This window comes from Primulina eburnea, chromosome 15 (genome assembly GCF_022965805.1).
Source record: "Primulina eburnea isolate SZY01 chromosome 15, ASM2296580v1, whole genome shotgun sequence".
Classification (NCBI taxonomy): domain Eukaryota; kingdom Viridiplantae; phylum Streptophyta; class Magnoliopsida; order Lamiales; family Gesneriaceae; genus Primulina; species Primulina eburnea.
In genome coordinates this window covers 26,656,304-26,673,520 of record NC_133115.1, presented here as the reverse complement: position 1 = coordinate 26,673,520, position 17,217 = coordinate 26,656,304, and the positions used below count along the sequence as shown (strand labels likewise).

Genomic DNA, 17,217 nt, shown 5'->3' with positions numbered 1-17,217 from the left:
TCTCAAAAATAATAAAAATCTGAATGTGAAGTGAGTGTGTGTTTAGTCGTGTACAGGTGTGTGTAAAAGTGTGTGTGCGTGTGTTTTAGTAAATTAGGGAGAGTAAAATTTGCTTAATTAATAATTAGCAACTAATTTAAAATACTAACTCTCCCTAACTTTAACACCATCTCTAATTAAAAATAAAGAGGTACATGTGCTAGACTTTAAAAGTTTTAAAATTCTAAAATTCACCTAATAATTAAATTAGGCTTTAAAATACTAACAACTTAATAAATTATTTAAAAATACCCCAACCTCAACTTAAAATAAAATACCACAATAAAATTGCCAACATCGTCACCGGTCTTTTCCTCGATCCCGCTTCGAATAATCGCCTGAAACATGACACTTGAAAAACATTTTAACGTGCATCACATAAACATAATTAATTTAAAATAATCCATTTAAATAAATCATGCACTACTAAGACTCATTTTAAAATTTAATAGATAATTTAATAATTAATTAAATGCATGGGTTATACGTGTAATGAATTTGGGCACTACAGTTCCTCCCCCACTTATAAAAATTTCGTCCTCGAAATTAAGTCTTACCGAACAACTCCGGGTAGTGAATCCTCATATCAGCCTCTGACTCCCAAGTGGCCTCTTCCACTGATTGGTTTAGCCACCGGACTTTGACTAGCTTAGTCACCTTATTTCGAAGTCTCCGCTCCTGCCTGTCTAGGATCTGGACGGGTCTTTCCTCATATGACAGATCTGGAGCAAGTTGCAACGGCTCATAACTCAACACATGCGAAGGATTAGCTAGATAATTCCTTAGCATTGAGACGTGGAACACATTGTGTACCCCGGCTGGATTTGGCGGAAGGGCAACACGATAAGGTAGTGTCCCAACTCTGTCAAGAATCTCAAAAGGTCCAATAATCCTTGGACTCAGCTTGCCTCTTTTCCCAAACCTCATAACGCCCTTCATGGGCGCTATCTTTACAAAAACGTGATCACCTACTGCAAATTCGAGGTCCCTTCTCCTCTTATCGACATAACTCTTTTGGAGACTCTGGGCGGTCTTCATTTTGTCTCGAATCTTGACCACCACATCTCCGGACCAAGTTCCTCTCTTTCACCAACCTCATCCCAATGAACTGGTGACCTGCACTTCCTTCCGTACAACGCCTCGTAGGGGGCCATACCTATAGATGCTTGGAAACTGTTGTTATATGTAAACTCCACTATAGGTAAATTTGATTCCCCAGTCCCCTGGAAATCGATCATACAGGCTCGCAATAAATCCTCCAAAATCTGAATCACTCGCTCAGACTGGCCATCTGTCTGCCGGTGAAAAACTGTACTGAAAAACAATTTAGTCCCCGTGGCTGCATGTAAGCTCTTCCAAAAGGACGATGAAAACCTCGGGACCCTGTCGGACACAATAGAAACTGGGATTCCATGCAACCGAACTATATCCTTGATATAGACCTCTGCATACTGCGTCACGGAGAAAGTTGTCTTCACTGGCAAGAAGTGTACCGACTTCGTGAGTCGATCCACTATAACCCAAATAGAATTGGATCCCCTGACTGACCTTGGCAAACCAACCACAAAGTTCATTGTAATATTCTTCCATTTCCACTCCGGGATGGGGAGTGGCTTAACCAATCCTGCTGGCCTCTGATGCTCTGCCTTCACCTGCTGACAAGTGAGGCATTCAGACACAAATCTGCGGATGTCTCTCTTCATTCCTGGCCACTAATACAAAATCTGTAGGTCCTTGTACATCTTGGTACCTCCTGGGTGAATAGAATACGGAGATGCGTGTGCCTATGTCAGAATATCATCTCTGATCAAATCAACACTAGGCACCCACATTCTACCTCTGTATCTCACAATACCATCTGAGACTATGTAGAGTACACTACCCTTGGCTTCATCCTTCAGCCTCCACTTCTGCAACTGCTCGTCTGAAGACTGGCCCGCACGAATACGGTCTAGCAAGGATGATTGGACTGTCAGATTAGACAGCCTTGGAGCTCTGCACTCGCGATAAACTTCTAAATCAAACCTCTGAATCTCAGACTGAAGAGGTCTCTGTGCTGACAACTGTGCTACAACTGCCACTTTTCTGCTCAAGGAATCTGCCACAACGTTAGCTTTCCCCGGATGGTAGCTAATCTCGCAGTCGTAGTCTTTCACCAACTCTAACCACCGTCTCTGTCTCATGTTCAGTTCCTTCTGCGTCAAGAAATACTTTAGACTCTTGTGATCGGTAAATATCTGACACTTCTTTCCATACAAGTAGTGTCTCCAAATCTTCAGCGCAAAGACGACAGTGGCTAGCTCAAGATCATGAGTCGGGTAGTTCTTCTCGTGCACTTTCAACTGCCTACTGGCATAGGCTATAACCCGACCGTGCTGCATCAATACTGCGCCTAACCCGAGCTTAGATGCATCAGTGTATAGCACAAAATCACCTTGCTCGGTTGGCATGGCTAACACCGGCGCTGAAATAAGAGCTTGTTTCAAAGTATCAAAGCTCTTCTGACATTCATCACTCTACACAAACTTAGTATTCTTCTTGGTCAGTGAAGTGAGTGGCACGGCTATCGACGAAAACCCCTGAATAAACTTACGGTAGTAACCGGCTAAGCCCAGAAAACTGCGGATCTCTGATGCATTCTTCGGCTCAACCCATTCCTTAACGGCTGCCACCTTGGCTGGATCCACCTCAATTCCACTGCTAGATATTATATGACCCAAAAACACTACTTTCTCCAACCAAAATTCACACTTACTGAACTTTGCAAATAACTTGCGACTCTTCAAGACCTATGAAACTGTCCTCAAGTGTTGGTTGTGCTCCTCATGGCTCTTCGAGTAAATGAGAATGTCGTCAATAAATACTATGACGAACTGATCAAGGTAAGGTTGAAATATTCGGTTCATGAGGTCCATGAAAATTGCTGGAGCATTCGTCAGTCCGAATGGCATCACTAAGAACTCGTAATGCCCATATCTAGTCCTGAAGGTTGTCTTGTGCACATCTGCATCTTTCACCTTCAATTGGTGATACCCTGATCGAAGATCTATCTTAGAGAACACCGTGGCTCCCTGCAACTGATCAAACAAGTCTTCGATCCTTGGAAGTGGGTACTTGTTCTTTATCGTTACCTTGTTCAACTCTCGGTAATCGATGCACAGCCTCATACTCCCATCTTTCTTTTTCACAAAAAACATTGGTGCGCCCCACGGTGAGAAACTAGGGCAAATGAATTTCTTGTCTAGAAGCTCCTGAATCTGCTGTTTGAGTTCTAACATTTCAGCTGGAGCTAACCTGTATGGTCCCTTAGAGATTGGCACAGTGCGTGGCATAAGATCGATTGCAAATTTCACCTCTCTCTCTGGTGGAAGACCTGTGACGTCGTCAGGAAAGACGTCTGGGAAGTCTCTGACTACTGGCACCTCTGATATTGACGGAGTGGGTACGTCAGGTGTTGAAATGATACTGGTCAAGAAGGCCGGACACCCCTTGGAAATGAGTCTCCGCGCCTGCATGCAAGAAATCATGCGAGGAAAACTCCTCCATCTAGCTGTCTCGAAGAGAAACTGATCCACACCCGAAGGTCTTACTAACACTGATCTCTTCTGGAACTCAATAAGGACTCTGTTCTTGGTTAGCCAGTCCATTCCCAAAATAATGTCGAATTCTGGCATCGGCAAGACGATCAAGTCGGCATACACTAGGTGGCCGTGCAATTCCAGATCGATGTCCCTGACCACACAAGTAGCTGATAATTCTTCCCCGGATGGGACTGTTACTGAATAATTCACGCAAAGGCCGATGGTCTTGATATCCAAGTGACTAGAATAAAATCTCTTTTTGACAGTGAATGGGTTATTCATGTGTCACCAATGAGTAAGGACAGTTGCTGGCAGATATAGACTTTTGAATCTGAGCACAAAAACTGCTATTGGAATGTTACGAACAAAAACATCAAGTCAAGCTGGTTAGGTGAAACTTTCGTTAATAAATTGAAATCAAATCCTAAGTTAGGTACCAGAAAGTTTAGAGAAGAGGTTAAATCTACGTTGAATGTTGCCCTCACATATAAACAAGCTTATTTGGGTCGCAAAAAAGCATTGAAGCTAGTTGATGGTAGCATAGCGGAACAATTTAGCCGAATAAGAAATTATTGTGCTGAACTGAAAAGGTCCGATGAAGATGCTTCTGTGATTCTGAAACTGACTGATGAAGATGATGGGCCAAGATTTCAGAGGCTGTATGTGTGCTTTTCGGCCTGTAAACACGGTTTTAGAGAGTCTTGTAGACCTGTGGTTGGAGTTGATGGATGTTTTCTGAAAACCAATAGTGGTGGACAGTTGTTGACAGCAGTTGGCCTAGATCCAAATAACAACATTTTTCCTATTGCTTATGCATTGCTGGAAGGAGAGACAAAGGATACTTGGATGTGGTTTCTGCGGTTGTTGGATAACGATATTGGCTTCGAGAATGAAGATGGTTGGACCTTCATGTCTGATAAGCAAAAATGATTGATTCCTGCATTTGAGAATTTGTTTCCAAATGCTGAAATTAGATTTTGTGTTAGGCATTTGTACACCAACATGAAATATGATGGATTTAGAGGTGTGGCAATAAAAAATGCTCTTTGGGCTGCGGCTAGGGCGACAAGAGTTGAAGAGTTCAAAATGCGGATGGAAGACTTGAAGAAGATTAATCATGATGCCAATATATGGTTGGCAAAGAAACCTGAACAACACTGGTCCAAGGAATACTTCAGCACAATTCCAAAATGTGATATACTTCTTAACAACATGTGTGAGTGTTTCAACAACATGATTTTAGATGCAAGAGAAAAACCAATCATCTCAATGTTCGAAACAATGAGAAATTTGTTGATGGCTAGGTTTCAAACCAACATAGAGAAGGCCGAGAAATTGGATGTGTGATGTGTCCGAAAATTAAAGTTGTCTTGGCAAAGAATAGCAAGGAAGCAGCTGCTTTTAGTCCTTTGATGGCTGATGAGACACATTTTCAGATCATAGGATTACATCAACAGCATTCTGTTGACCTGTTTAGGATGAGTTGCAGTTGTAGGAAATAGGATTTGACTGGAATTCCATGTCCACATGTTGTTTGTGCTATTTGGTGTAAGCAAGAGAACCTGGAGACTTCTGTACATCGTTTTTATAATTTTTTGAAATACAAGCAGTGTTACTCGCGATCCATCATGCCCATTAATGGACCACCCCGGTGGCCTGAATGCCAGTTAGTCCCTCCATTACCACCAATTTATAAAGAAAAAGTTGGTAAGCCAGCAAAGTTGAGAAGGCAACAATCTGATGAAGTTCCAGCTTCAAGACAATCAAAGCTGAAAGGTGTGAAACGAAACAACAAATGTCGGACATGTGGTGGGTTTGGACACAATCGAAGGAGTTGCAACATATCTAAAGCAAGTGGTTTAGATAGGGAAACACAACAGAACAATGAAATGGACATAGGTGAAACCGAAACACCACAAAATTACAACGAAATGGATATAGGTGATGTTGTGGAGTTACTTTTGTTTTAATTTAAATTCTTACTTCAATTTTTAGCATGATAATATTTAGCATTTAATAGGTGACATAGAATCTGCACCACAAACATGCAATGAAGCCGAGCTTGGTGCGACTACACTGGGCGACACACTGTCAAATGAAAGCGAAAGATTCATATCCAACAAAAGCGCAGAACGTGCTGAGGCAGCATTCAAAAGAAGGAAAAAACTGCAGGTTACAAACTATATGTTGTGTATTTATGATCATTTAAAGTGACGGATATTTTTTTACAAGTTTTGGTGTTAAATGATTGTTTTCAGGTAATACGACAACGAGCAACTGGAGTAACAATTAGTGGCAGCTCCAACAAAATCTCATCTGTTAATGTAGTGCAACTAAACCTGTTACATTTATTTTTGTGAGTTGGATATGTGTCAATTTTTTTGTATCTTCTTCTCATGTACGTAAAGTACTCAACAAACAAACGCATGTCATTGTGAAAGGCGGAAGGAACTTCGTAATTGTGTCTAATTTGAGAGATTCAGTGGATGATCAAAGAAAAAAAACACCGATAGAATCAAGTGGAACTGGTGGTTGACGAAGTAGTGGTTGTGGACATGATCACAGAAAACAAAAAAGAACATGTTATTGTTTTGTTGGATTTTAATGGTTGTGGACATGTTATTTATTTCTTGTTGGATTTTAATGGTTGTGGAAGTGAATGTTGTGGTTATGAAATTAGTAGTTTTGAGGAATCATTGTGTTGTTTGTCTTTTATTTTCCTGGAATTTGTGGTTGTGGACATCTTTTTTCCTTGTAATGATATGCATCTTCCTTCTTTTTTATTCATGGAATGGTTCTTTGCTTTTGTTATGAATGGCCACTGGTAAATTGTGCCAAGCTTCCAAAGAATGGTTCTTCTCTGCTTTAAGGTTCCAGTAAATTATGCTTCCAATATATTAAACATTGGACACAATTGTACATTTGGTCACAAGATGAAAATGAACAATTGGGCGCAGTTGCAAATACAAGATGAATATTAAACATCTTACTCAAGTCAATGTTAAAGACAGATTGTTGCATTCTTATTTCAAATCCCATTATCCACAATACACATTTAGTTTTAACACAAGTGCAACATAAGCAATAACTACTCTATTTATCTTCACCAAGGTGTAGAGACTCTATTATTTCTTTGAGCTCTGTAGATAACTCTTCCATTTTCAGTGCATTTTGGCGACTTTGACATTCCAATTCCATTTGAGCCGCTACTAAGTGGGCTATTCATTCATACTCTTTTTGGTTTTCTACTCGAACTTCCATTAGATGTTGAACTTGAACATTTTGCCTCGTTACAGTTATAAGTTGCAGCTCCAACAGATTGTTTCTTCATATAAACATCGAATGATTTCAATGCCTCTTCTCTAGTGCAATAGGATTTGTGAGAAGCTCTATTGTATTTACTCACTTGCACTTGAGCCTCCTCCCAATTGTCGTAAACACCAGGTTTTCGTCCAACAAATACAACATATGTTTTTCCCTACAATAAAATAGAATTTTCAAATTTAGAAAAAATAATCATACATACAAAAACGAAGGAAAGTCAACAAAATACACACTAAATTAGTGATCATGCTACTAATCTGTTGAAATTTTTTGCAAAAAAATCAAAAAGTAAATATACATATGTAGGAGAATTACATAAAACTACACCAAATAAAATAAATCCAAGTATTATAATTATGATACCATACTGTCTGTGCCTGACAAATTAGAAAGATAGTGCTAACCCACCTTCAAAATTTATACTCCAAAATATTGAGATACAGTACACACATATATATATATATATATATATATATATATATATATATATATATATAATATATATATATTCCATTAACGATTCAGTACATTCATATATATATTCCATTAACGATTTAGGATCAACTCATATCCACTTCAAAATTTCATAGAAGATCACAAAATGAGAATGCTACGAACATACTAATCGTGAAACTACAGCAAAACCATGGAAAATAATGAAAAGCCTTCACCATTTCAGATGTTGTAGTAGATTGAATCTGGAATTGCTGAATTTTCTTCCAGTTTCCCGTGGGTTTCGAATTAGGATTCTTTGATTTGGGGATTTAGGGTTGTCGTGGGGGCTGGCAATTAATCTGATTTGGGGAGAAATCGAATCTCTTCTTAAATAAAAGATCGCGTGACATGTATATGATGTGGGTCAACGTTAATATTAACGTCTAGTTAACGACAGGGACCAATTCGGGAAGATTTTAAATACATGAAGGATTACTTAAGCAATCAATAATGAAGAGGTACTGAAATGGGAAAAGCCGTAAACAATAAGGACGAAAATGAGTATTATCCCTCATTAAGCACTAAAGATGGAAGGTTGTGAAATATTTGGCCTAAGGCTCTAAAAGTGTAAACCCCTCGGCTCGAAGATGCTAGTTCTTTATCAATCTAAACACCCAATGAAGTAAATGAGAAGATACTATTGTAAGCTCGCACATTTTTCCGAAATTGCATAGCTTATGTTGATTATTAGTCAGTGAATAAATTAAACATATCAGGTGACACTTGTGTGGCAGCGAGCTTTATTTTGCCATTATCGCAACAAAAAGTTGGAGACTCAAATTGAAATTTGTTAGCACCACAATAACAACATATATGCATAAGACGTAGCTCATGTGGCTGAAGCAATGTCGACTCGTGTGTTGATCCATCTAACCACAATAATAAAAAATATATAAATATAAGTGTTAAATAACAAATATATCTTTAATAATATATCTTTAATATATTATTGATAACAAATTTACATTTGACGTTGATAGATACCTAGATTTCGTAATGCCTTGAGCAACCCATCACAATTTTGTTTGTGCACTTTTTGAGATGTGGGTAGGATGGAAACCAACCGCTAGCTTTTCTTTTTCTTCCAATTTTCCAAAACTTTATTAATATATTGTCGACGCTCCTGAACTGAGAAGGTCTTATATTTTTTCCGTGAACTCTCTGAGCTATTCTTTTTCACCTCATCTTTAAATTGTATAAAGTTTAGGCAATTATCAGAGCCGTACCTCTAATGAGGCCAACCAAGCCGTTGCCTCAGGGGCCAGCCCCATAAGGGGCCCAAATTTATATATATACATATATATATATGTTATTTATTATCTAACTCACTCTAAATCTCAACCTTAATTCTTGTCATCATTCCACAAATAAAGTTTGCGCCTTTACGGTCCCCTACTTCTCTTAAGACTGAAGGTAAATAATTTTGTGAATGAATTATGCTTTATTTCCATTTCAAATCTTTTTAATAAATACACATTTATATTTATATTTATAGATTAATCTACCAAAGGATTCTCAATGAAAATGAAATTTACTTATGATATGGGCACTGTAATATGCTTAGAGATCATGTTAATTAAATATATAACTAAAGCACGCATCATATGATTTAAATTCTTTAATTTGTTATAATTGAATTATGAGTTTGGTATAAATTTTATGTACGACTTGTGTAATTAATCAAGAGATAGCCTAATAAAATAAAATGAATTGTGAATAGAGCTTCAATGAGTGGACGGTTGAAAAATGAAATTTGTTGTTTTTGGGATTTATTTATGCTTTGATTTTTGGTTTGTTATTTCGACTCAAGGAATTATTTGATTTTATAGTTTCTGCAATTTACTAAAATTTGGAAATATTTAGGTTCTTTATTATGTTGGATTTTTTTCCTTCGTATTGGGAACCATTTGAATTTATAGAGACTAAAAGTGTAAGGATATTTTAGTTTGACGCTTGTTAATTTGTTTTTTTTATTATTTTAGAAATTAAAAATTGCAAGTGATTGGTGATTTGGTTCAAAATATACTTGTCTTTAATTTATGCAAATTAAAAAACTATAATTTTTTTTTTCCATGTGATACAGATTGTTTTGAGAAAAAAATGGTCCGACAATTGGATTAGACATATTTGATAAATATTTTTGCCTATAAAACAGCTAGACGAGTAGTATTTATATAATTATTTTAAATATTTTGTTGAGTTCGTATTGATGTAATACATTGGTTTTGGTATATTTATGTATTTATTAGTATATTTGTTATTTACAAATTGAATTTTATATGTATTACTGCTACAAAAGGGCCCGTTTTTCAATTTTTGCTTCGGACCTCATTCAACACAGGTACGACTCTGGCAATTATCATAGGATATAATCGTAAATTGTATCGATAAACCAAATAAACATTTTAAAACGTTTCACCTTCATATCGTACTTTATGGTGAAGAAGTTGTTGTGTTTCTAATCCAGCCGTCACGCCAAACAACATGCTGTTTGGAAAAAGATGGATGAATATTCATGATAAGAACTTTCAATGATATACTCTATCATAGTAAGTATAAATGAATTAAACAGAATAATACATATAGAAAGACATAAAAGGATTTGAACTAAGCAATCAAGAGATAATAAATACCTCTTAGAATAAGATGTTGATGTTTTTCTACCAATTACATCAACAAACTGATAAGTATGATCTTGAAATTGAAAATAAGTCATATTCAAGATCCAAAATTGTGGGACTCTTTATTATTATTTTGCTACAATTTTTTTTTTAAAATTATTCTTCACATATATTTATGCAGGTATGGATGGATTTCAGGCCAAAATTGATGTTCAGTAAATTGACTCAAAGAATTTTCGTGAATTTACATGGACATCGACAGTCTCCATTTCTTCATTTGCTAATGTTAAGATGCAGTTTTTTTGCCATAATTGTTCAGTAGAATTGTAATTAAATGTGCCTTGGTTCCTATTTAATTTGCCATTTTTCTCTTCTCGCTTGAACAAGTCCTGAAATCCCCATTTCATTTTCTGTACATATTTGCATCTGCATGAATATCTAATTCCCGGCTAGATATGTTGGGTTAAGTCGATAACCTAGGGGCACTGTCTCCACATGATTTGGATGTTGATTTTAAAAAAATTATTGGACCACGTGTATGTGTGGCTAAATTTGGGCCCTTGATTCTATCATGTGTGTAGTACCCCTACATGTAAGATGAAATCAACCGATATGTTGGTCATAATGTTCTAGCATTGTGTTCAAACCAATAATCCCAAATTTCTTGATTTTTCATGAGACTCTCTTAAACCTGCCTATTAATTATATCAAATGTATTTAAATCTTTCGTATAATTTGACAAGTCTTTTCAAAATTGGCTTTCATTTCTATGTAATTAATTTGATAATTAATTATCTTAAAGAAGTCATGAACATACAATATATTAAGAATTTAACAGCATACACACTGACACACACATTCATATAAAATAAAATATTTAAGAAAATCAACGACAAAGAAAATAACGATGCTAGTAATCAACAGTGTGGTGGCATCTTATTTCAATTTTTCCAATTACACCTAAAACAACCTTAGCTCTATTTAATTAGCTTTCAATTATATTTTAAGCAATAGATGAGTTGTAATTTTTTCTATTTTATCTGAAAGTTTTAATTTCCTGTAATTTATTTCGATTTTTGAAATATTTAATTTCCTTTAATTTTTTTCAATTTTTCCAATTATTCTTTGTTTAATAATCTACTTTCTTTCACTTTAATATGTATTTTATGCATTATTGTGCAAGATGCATGAATTGGTAGTATGAGAAAGAGGAGGGGATTGTGAATCGTAATTCATTTGAACGATCTTAGTCTGAAATTTATGGATTTCAAATGCAAAAAAATGTAACTTCTAAATTTCATTTATTTATCATGAAAATTTGCTCGATTGAATATAGTTAAATATTTTACAACTTTACATGTCATTTCACATTTCATTGTCAATTTAAAATAATTTAAGCTTGAAATTCAACACACACTGGACCCTACACGAGCTTTAGACGTTATATTAATCCAACAATGACCAAGGCCACAAGGAGATTTTCAATCTCTTAACGTGAATAAGTTTAACATCAACAAATGAAAGTGCATGATGTTACCTTGTACCAAGTTCGAGGAGTATACTTAGGCAAAACAGGCTTGGAGAACCAAGTGGGGAACTTACTGTAGATAACCCTGCTTCTTCCGGTTTCAAACCTTTCAAACCAATCCAGAGTGCTTTTCTCATGGTAAGAAAGTTTATAATGGTGAAATTATAAGACTCTAAATGTCAATTAATTATTAATAATTATGATGCATTTACGTCATATTATTTTTATCTTTACATTACAATAATCATAAGTTTTATTTTGTTAAAGTTTGCACGAAGGGTATTCTTATCAATACACAATCGGAAAACAATGTAGATTATACACACTTTTATAGCTAATATAGATAGATATATAGATATAGATTCCACACTTTTAGACCTTGGTTTTGACTTTGTTATTGTTGGATAGAATCAAATATTTATTATTTTGGCTTGAAAAGATCACATAGCATGGACAAAGTTCTCTATATAAAGTACAAAGTATCAAGAATTTTTGTACTTGCACAAGTGTAGAAATATGACATGGTTAGCCACATTTACACGCTCAGTCAAATTCATTGGACAAAAAACAGAGTGATCATGAAAAAAAAACAAAATAATCAACGAAATATTTAGATTGCCTGATCTTATTTTCAACTGCATTCATTCTAAGCATTCAAACAACTGATTCCTTGGAATGGTATCGCCAGGACGTATTTCGGATAAAGATATAATTATTAGCCTCATAAGTAAGAAGTGGTAGCAAAATCTTGATGCTACACTATGATATATCAGTTCTTTAACTAAAGAAACTGTGGATGAGCTCTGTTATGTCCCATACCACTTTTCTGATACACAGTAGAATGCCTGAAAGCAAGGCTTTCCCTAGTCATGGAGTGTGCTTGTTCCAAGTCGAGGTTGTAAGGTGCACCCGGTAAGTAGTTGTAGACAACTAGTGGTGTCCGGACCACGTGATTTCCATCCATCCACTTGATCGAACCTGACGTGATTGGCCTCTGGGAAATCACGGGACCTGTTACATTAACTGTGAAAGTCTTTGACTCTCCGATATCTGAGAAAACGAGGACTGATGGTTCCACTGTGACACTGAATAGTGGTGGCATGTCCAGTGTAGCAGTGTAACTGGAGTTTGCTGCACCAACATTTGTCACTGTTCTCGTGAAGGTGGCACTGATCTTCTCGCCATCTTTTACATAGAGGGAGAATGATGGATAGTTGAGATCCCAGCCTCGTCCAGGTGCTATGTTGTTACAGGTGCTATTATCCCCAGTTACAAGGCTTAGAGTGGAGGCGTTGTAGCCTTGTTTACACAGGAAGTTGACGTAATCTCTCTCAGATGCATCAAATACTAGTCCAGGATCCCTCGCAGCAACAGGGTTGATTTGGCCAGAGCCATAAGAAAATTCAAGATCTTCATGTTTGCTAGGGTCCATCACATGTGCTAATCGTTGATGACGAGTGGTAAAGAAGATTATCAATATGATGAACAAAGTTATCATCAAAGTAATGATCTTTAAGTTCTTTTAAGGAAGTCTAGAAGTAATAGTAAGATGAGAAGTATAGGTTATGCATGTTCACACAGGCGGCGTCTCTAATAAGACCGAAATATTGAGCATTTGTCAATTATACCAATAAATATAGCTGGTCAAAATGCAATATAAATCTTTTATATATCACAAGACGGCTGAAACTTTATTTTGTGATTGCTATGCCATAGAGGTAGTCATATATGACAAAAGGGAGAATCTCGGCATTTTGAAGATTGACAATGATCGTTATAAAACTCTAACTATTTTCACGTAGAATGTTTTCAGGACATTGAAAATCTGTAAGTATTTATTTTGCGAAGATATTCAAAGGCTAAGGAAGAGAATGTCTGCACCTGTTGTCATGAGTGCAGATTTAATTGCAGCTGGAGACCAGTTGGGGTGAGCAGCTTTAACAAATGCTGCAGCACCACTTGCATGAGGGCAAGACATGGATGTGCCTGAAATGATATTGAAGAGTGTGCTTCTGGTATCGCCATAGTAGACGGTGGATGGTGCCAATGGTGACCAACCAGCAAGAATATCTACACCAGGTGCGGTTATATCAGGCTGATTATAGAATGGAGCAAGTGTTAGAACAAAACCAGTCCCCACATCGGAAAACCACGGGCCAAATGTAGGAGCTTAATAAATATTTATGGTATCTGTATTCGACCATGATTCTTTGGCTAAAGTTCTCAAGCAAAATTAGAGTTCAAACATGGTCGGGTACATGTGGGCAGAAAACCATCCCACTTCCAAAAACCAAAAAAAAAGGAATAATGACAAATCCTTAATATACATGTATTACCATAACTTGATTGGAGATATTGGTTAAGGAAATTTAATTTGTTGATCACCTTGAGAATGTCTGGACTGATGGCACTCGGTCCTCTGGAAGAGAATGAAACAACCTTTGGAGCCATCACATCTTTCCAGGCATCACTGAAGAATATGGTTGCTGTTGGGATCCTGTAAGAAGAGATGCTTCATGAAGTCATTAGCTTCATCGATAATATAAAGAAATCAAAAACTGTAATAACAACATTTTTATGACTTATTTATTGAGAAATATCGCATTCCGGATCTTGTGAAGAATTAAGAATCACTTACTCGGTGCTTCTTATGTAATCCAATACGGTTTTGCCATCTTCGGAGCTTATCAATGTAGCTGGTAACGGCCAGCTGAATGCGACATCGGGATTGACTACAAGTACATCCGACATAATGGTGCCAATACCATTAGCTGCAAGAATTGCAGAGCCATCCGCCAGTGCCTCACAAAAGACGATTTTTCCGGCTACTTTGTCAGTGCTCATGGCACCATTGATGCAATACCTTGCAATATCAGGACTCGATCCAATGGTATAGTTTGCACCATCTCCGCCCCATATCAAAGGATACGAAGTTCCATTGAGATCAAAAGCATTGATGATGATACCCTTTATTTATTTGAGTTCAAATGCAAAATGAGAATAAAAAGATAATAGTTGTTGAATGATCTCAGCACAAGTTATCTTTGCTTACCGTTAAGATTTGGCCGTTTCCAAGTTCCATTCTGGCTACAAACTTTCTGTCAATGGAACTTGCAGCCACAGTGAGTGACCATGGTGCAAAGTTAGAAACAGTTACAGGATCTGGACCCGAATTTCCCGCTGAATTTGAGGTTAAGATTCCGTTTGTCATGGCATGGAATGATCCAATGGCAATAGGATCATCAAAATAGTCAGATGGCCAAGATGATCCTAAGGAAACTGATATGATATCAACTCCATCAGCAATTGCATCGTCGAATGCTTTAAGAATGTCTGCATAACTGCATCCAGATGCCCAGCAGACTTTATACACTGCTATTCTAGAATTCGGTACGCCACCTCTTGCAATACCTTCTGCTAGACCAAAGTAGCTAGCTCCGGCCACCTCAACGCCTCCGGCAGTTGATGCAGTGTGGGTACCATGCCCTTCTGAATCTCTTGGAGATTGAATATCTGAGATGTCAGAAGAATTATCACTGTTGTAGTATCGTGCTCCGATTATCTTGCTGCAACGATTAAAGTAAGAATTTTTTCAATATCAGGATTCATTAGAAACACATAAAAATGTTTATCCTCTTTTTCAATATTTCAGATATGAATGTTATACTCACTTGTTGCAGGTAAAGTTTTGTCCTGTGCAAGTTCCCTTCCATTTGGCTGGTGGAGAGCCAAAACCAGTGTCATTGAAACTCGGATGCTCGGGCCAAATTCCTATAGAAGCGAAAACATAAGATATTAAAAAGACATTGCACCACATCCTTTTTATAACATATAATTTTAGTTTTGAGGACTAATATTTACCAGTGTCGAGGAGTCCAATGATAACATCTGATTCTTTAGGACTTCCTACATTCTTTAAAGTGAGATTCATGAAGTCCCATGACCTCGTAGTATGAAGTTTGTACACATGGTTTGGGTTCACCGAAACAACTCCTTCCATCTCTGCACTCGTATATTTATGTTGTTTTCTATCAGAACCATAGTCATAGAAACACTTGTTAACCTTTTGTTATTTACTTATCAGTGATTGACTAACCTGAAATCCTCTTGGCTTCCGCATCTGTCAACTTGGCTGCAAATCCATCGAAGCTTCGCCCATAACTGTATACCAATGAGTCTTTGGCTAATGAAGCTCTGCATTAATGAATCAATATCAGGTACCTGCTCACTGTATTTAATATTACATTCGGATGAGATGAAAACTTAGGCTGTTTTCACTCAACCTTTCTTTTGTTATATACCAATAGGGAGACAGATGGTGTTTACTACTGTTGTAAAAAATCGAACTAAGCGACTTTTGAGAGAGTTCTAGCTGTTATCCTGTGAAGGATGAGCTCTGATTTATCTATGTTACCATCTTTAGACATGCAGAATGAAGCCTCGATCGTGTTGTTTTAGCTCACCCAAATCTCAAACTGTGTTCATATTTTCAAGAGAAACTTATTAAGAATGATCATACTCCTGAATTTTGTTTATTTAGTGTCAACAATATTGTCATTTCTACTGAGTTTACTACATCAACCTTCCAATCACTTTATGCAGCATGGCATAATGCTTTGAAGCAATCGATACATCCCCGTGAGGCCGATCTCCCATGTAGACGACATGAAGCTGCATAAATGACGCCATGCTTCAGGATTTCGGGAAAAAATAACCGAAAAAACGGATTAGTTCTTCACATACCTTTCTCTCTTGGCAGTGGCAGTTCAGTACTAGATATGAAAACAGAAAAGGATATAGCAACGAAAATATAGCGATTCTCGCCATTTTGATTCAATTCGATCACCTCAAACTGATGTCTCATGTTTTGAGGATTCAAGTTTATATAGGACAGCTTTGCAAATTGTTTTCTCAGATGATTATTTTGTTGGCAGCTGGCAGCTTTGTGTTTCTCAGAATGTTGTTGCCTTGGTTTTCATAGTACCAAGTAAAAGAACATCTTAGGTGACACTGACAGGCAAAATTTTAAAAAATAGAACAATGGTTTTTGAAAATTACGGTTTGTTTTCGAACCAAAAAAAGAAATATGTTAAATTTATATTCTTCTCCTTCTCTGTATGTCCTCATATAAATTTCATTGACCTCTCTTTTTTCACGACCATCGAACTTATAGTCGTTATTTTCGATATAATTTGGATACATCTCAGAATTAACGTAGTAACATGTGAAAATCACACTAGCTTCCCGAGAAGTCTTGGTAGGGAGAATCAAAACCATGATTTTGGTTAAGTTCTCACCTATTCAACCAACTCACTCAACACCTTCTCATTAATTAAATACTCCATATTTGAATTTTTTTTTTTGTCATTTAACAACATAAGAAATGAATAATTTATATTTTTTACTGTATTATATAGTATTTTCGTTGTTATATTATATTAAGAAAATACTAATATTTATCTAATGCTATCCTATTTTAATTTAAAATGGAAAATTAAAAGAGACAAAAAGGGAAAAAAAATATCCAAAACCAAAGAGGAATAAAAAAATTCCATTTCCAAACTAAAACTTGAACACGCTTAGCTGTGATTTGGAATGAATCAAGAAGTAATTATTTCATTAATTGATG

General features: G+C 36.5%; 2 protein-coding genes across 2 annotated transcripts; one reads left to right on the top strand and one right to left on the bottom strand.

The window, feature by feature from the left end:
* The first annotated feature begins 3,889 nt into the window (after positions 1-3,889).
* Positions 3,890-4,967, top strand: LOC140815592 (uncharacterized). Its single transcript, XM_073174668.1, has 3 exons — positions 3,890-3,893; positions 4,054-4,531; positions 4,595-4,967. The coding sequence occupies exons 1-3, from the start codon at positions 3,890-3,892 to the stop codon at positions 4,965-4,967; spliced, it is 855 nt and encodes a 284-aa protein (XP_073030769.1).
* Positions 4,968-12,229: 7,262 nt separating this feature from the next.
* LOC140814544 (subtilisin-like protease SBT4.3) lies at positions 12,230-16,415 on the bottom strand. The gene is made up of 10 exons (XM_073173565.1): positions 16,332-16,415; positions 16,171-16,259; positions 15,685-15,782; positions 15,450-15,590; positions 15,260-15,359; positions 14,641-15,154; positions 14,227-14,555; positions 13,974-14,085; positions 13,470-13,683; positions 12,230-13,028 (listed from the first exon to the last, which is right to left on the bottom strand). Exons 1-10 carry the CDS (start codon positions 16,413-16,415, stop codon positions 12,370-12,372), a joined length of 2,340 nt encoding a protein of 779 aa, XP_073029666.1. The 3' UTR covers positions 12,230-12,369.
* Positions 16,416-17,217: the final 802 nt, after the last annotated feature.

Bases quoted from the DNA above. Each gene is read 5' to 3' on its own strand.
- LOC140815592 (XM_073174668.1), top strand. The intron at 4,532-4,594 runs GTCTGATAAGCA...TGCTGAAATTAG, and splicing joins GAAGATGGTTGGACCTTCAT to ATTTTGTGTTAGGCATTTGT.
- LOC140814544 (XM_073173565.1), bottom strand. From the start codon at position 16,415: ATGGCGAGAATCGCTATATTTTCGTTGCTATATCCTTTTCTGTTTTCA. The intron at 15,155-15,259 runs GTGAGTATAACA...TAATCGTTGCAG, and splicing joins CAAAACTTTACCTGCAACAA to CAAGATAATCGGAGCACGAT. The intron at 14,086-14,226 runs GTAAGTGATTCT...CTCTTCTTACAG, and splicing joins GATTACATAAGAAGCACCGA to GATCCCAACAGCAACCATAT.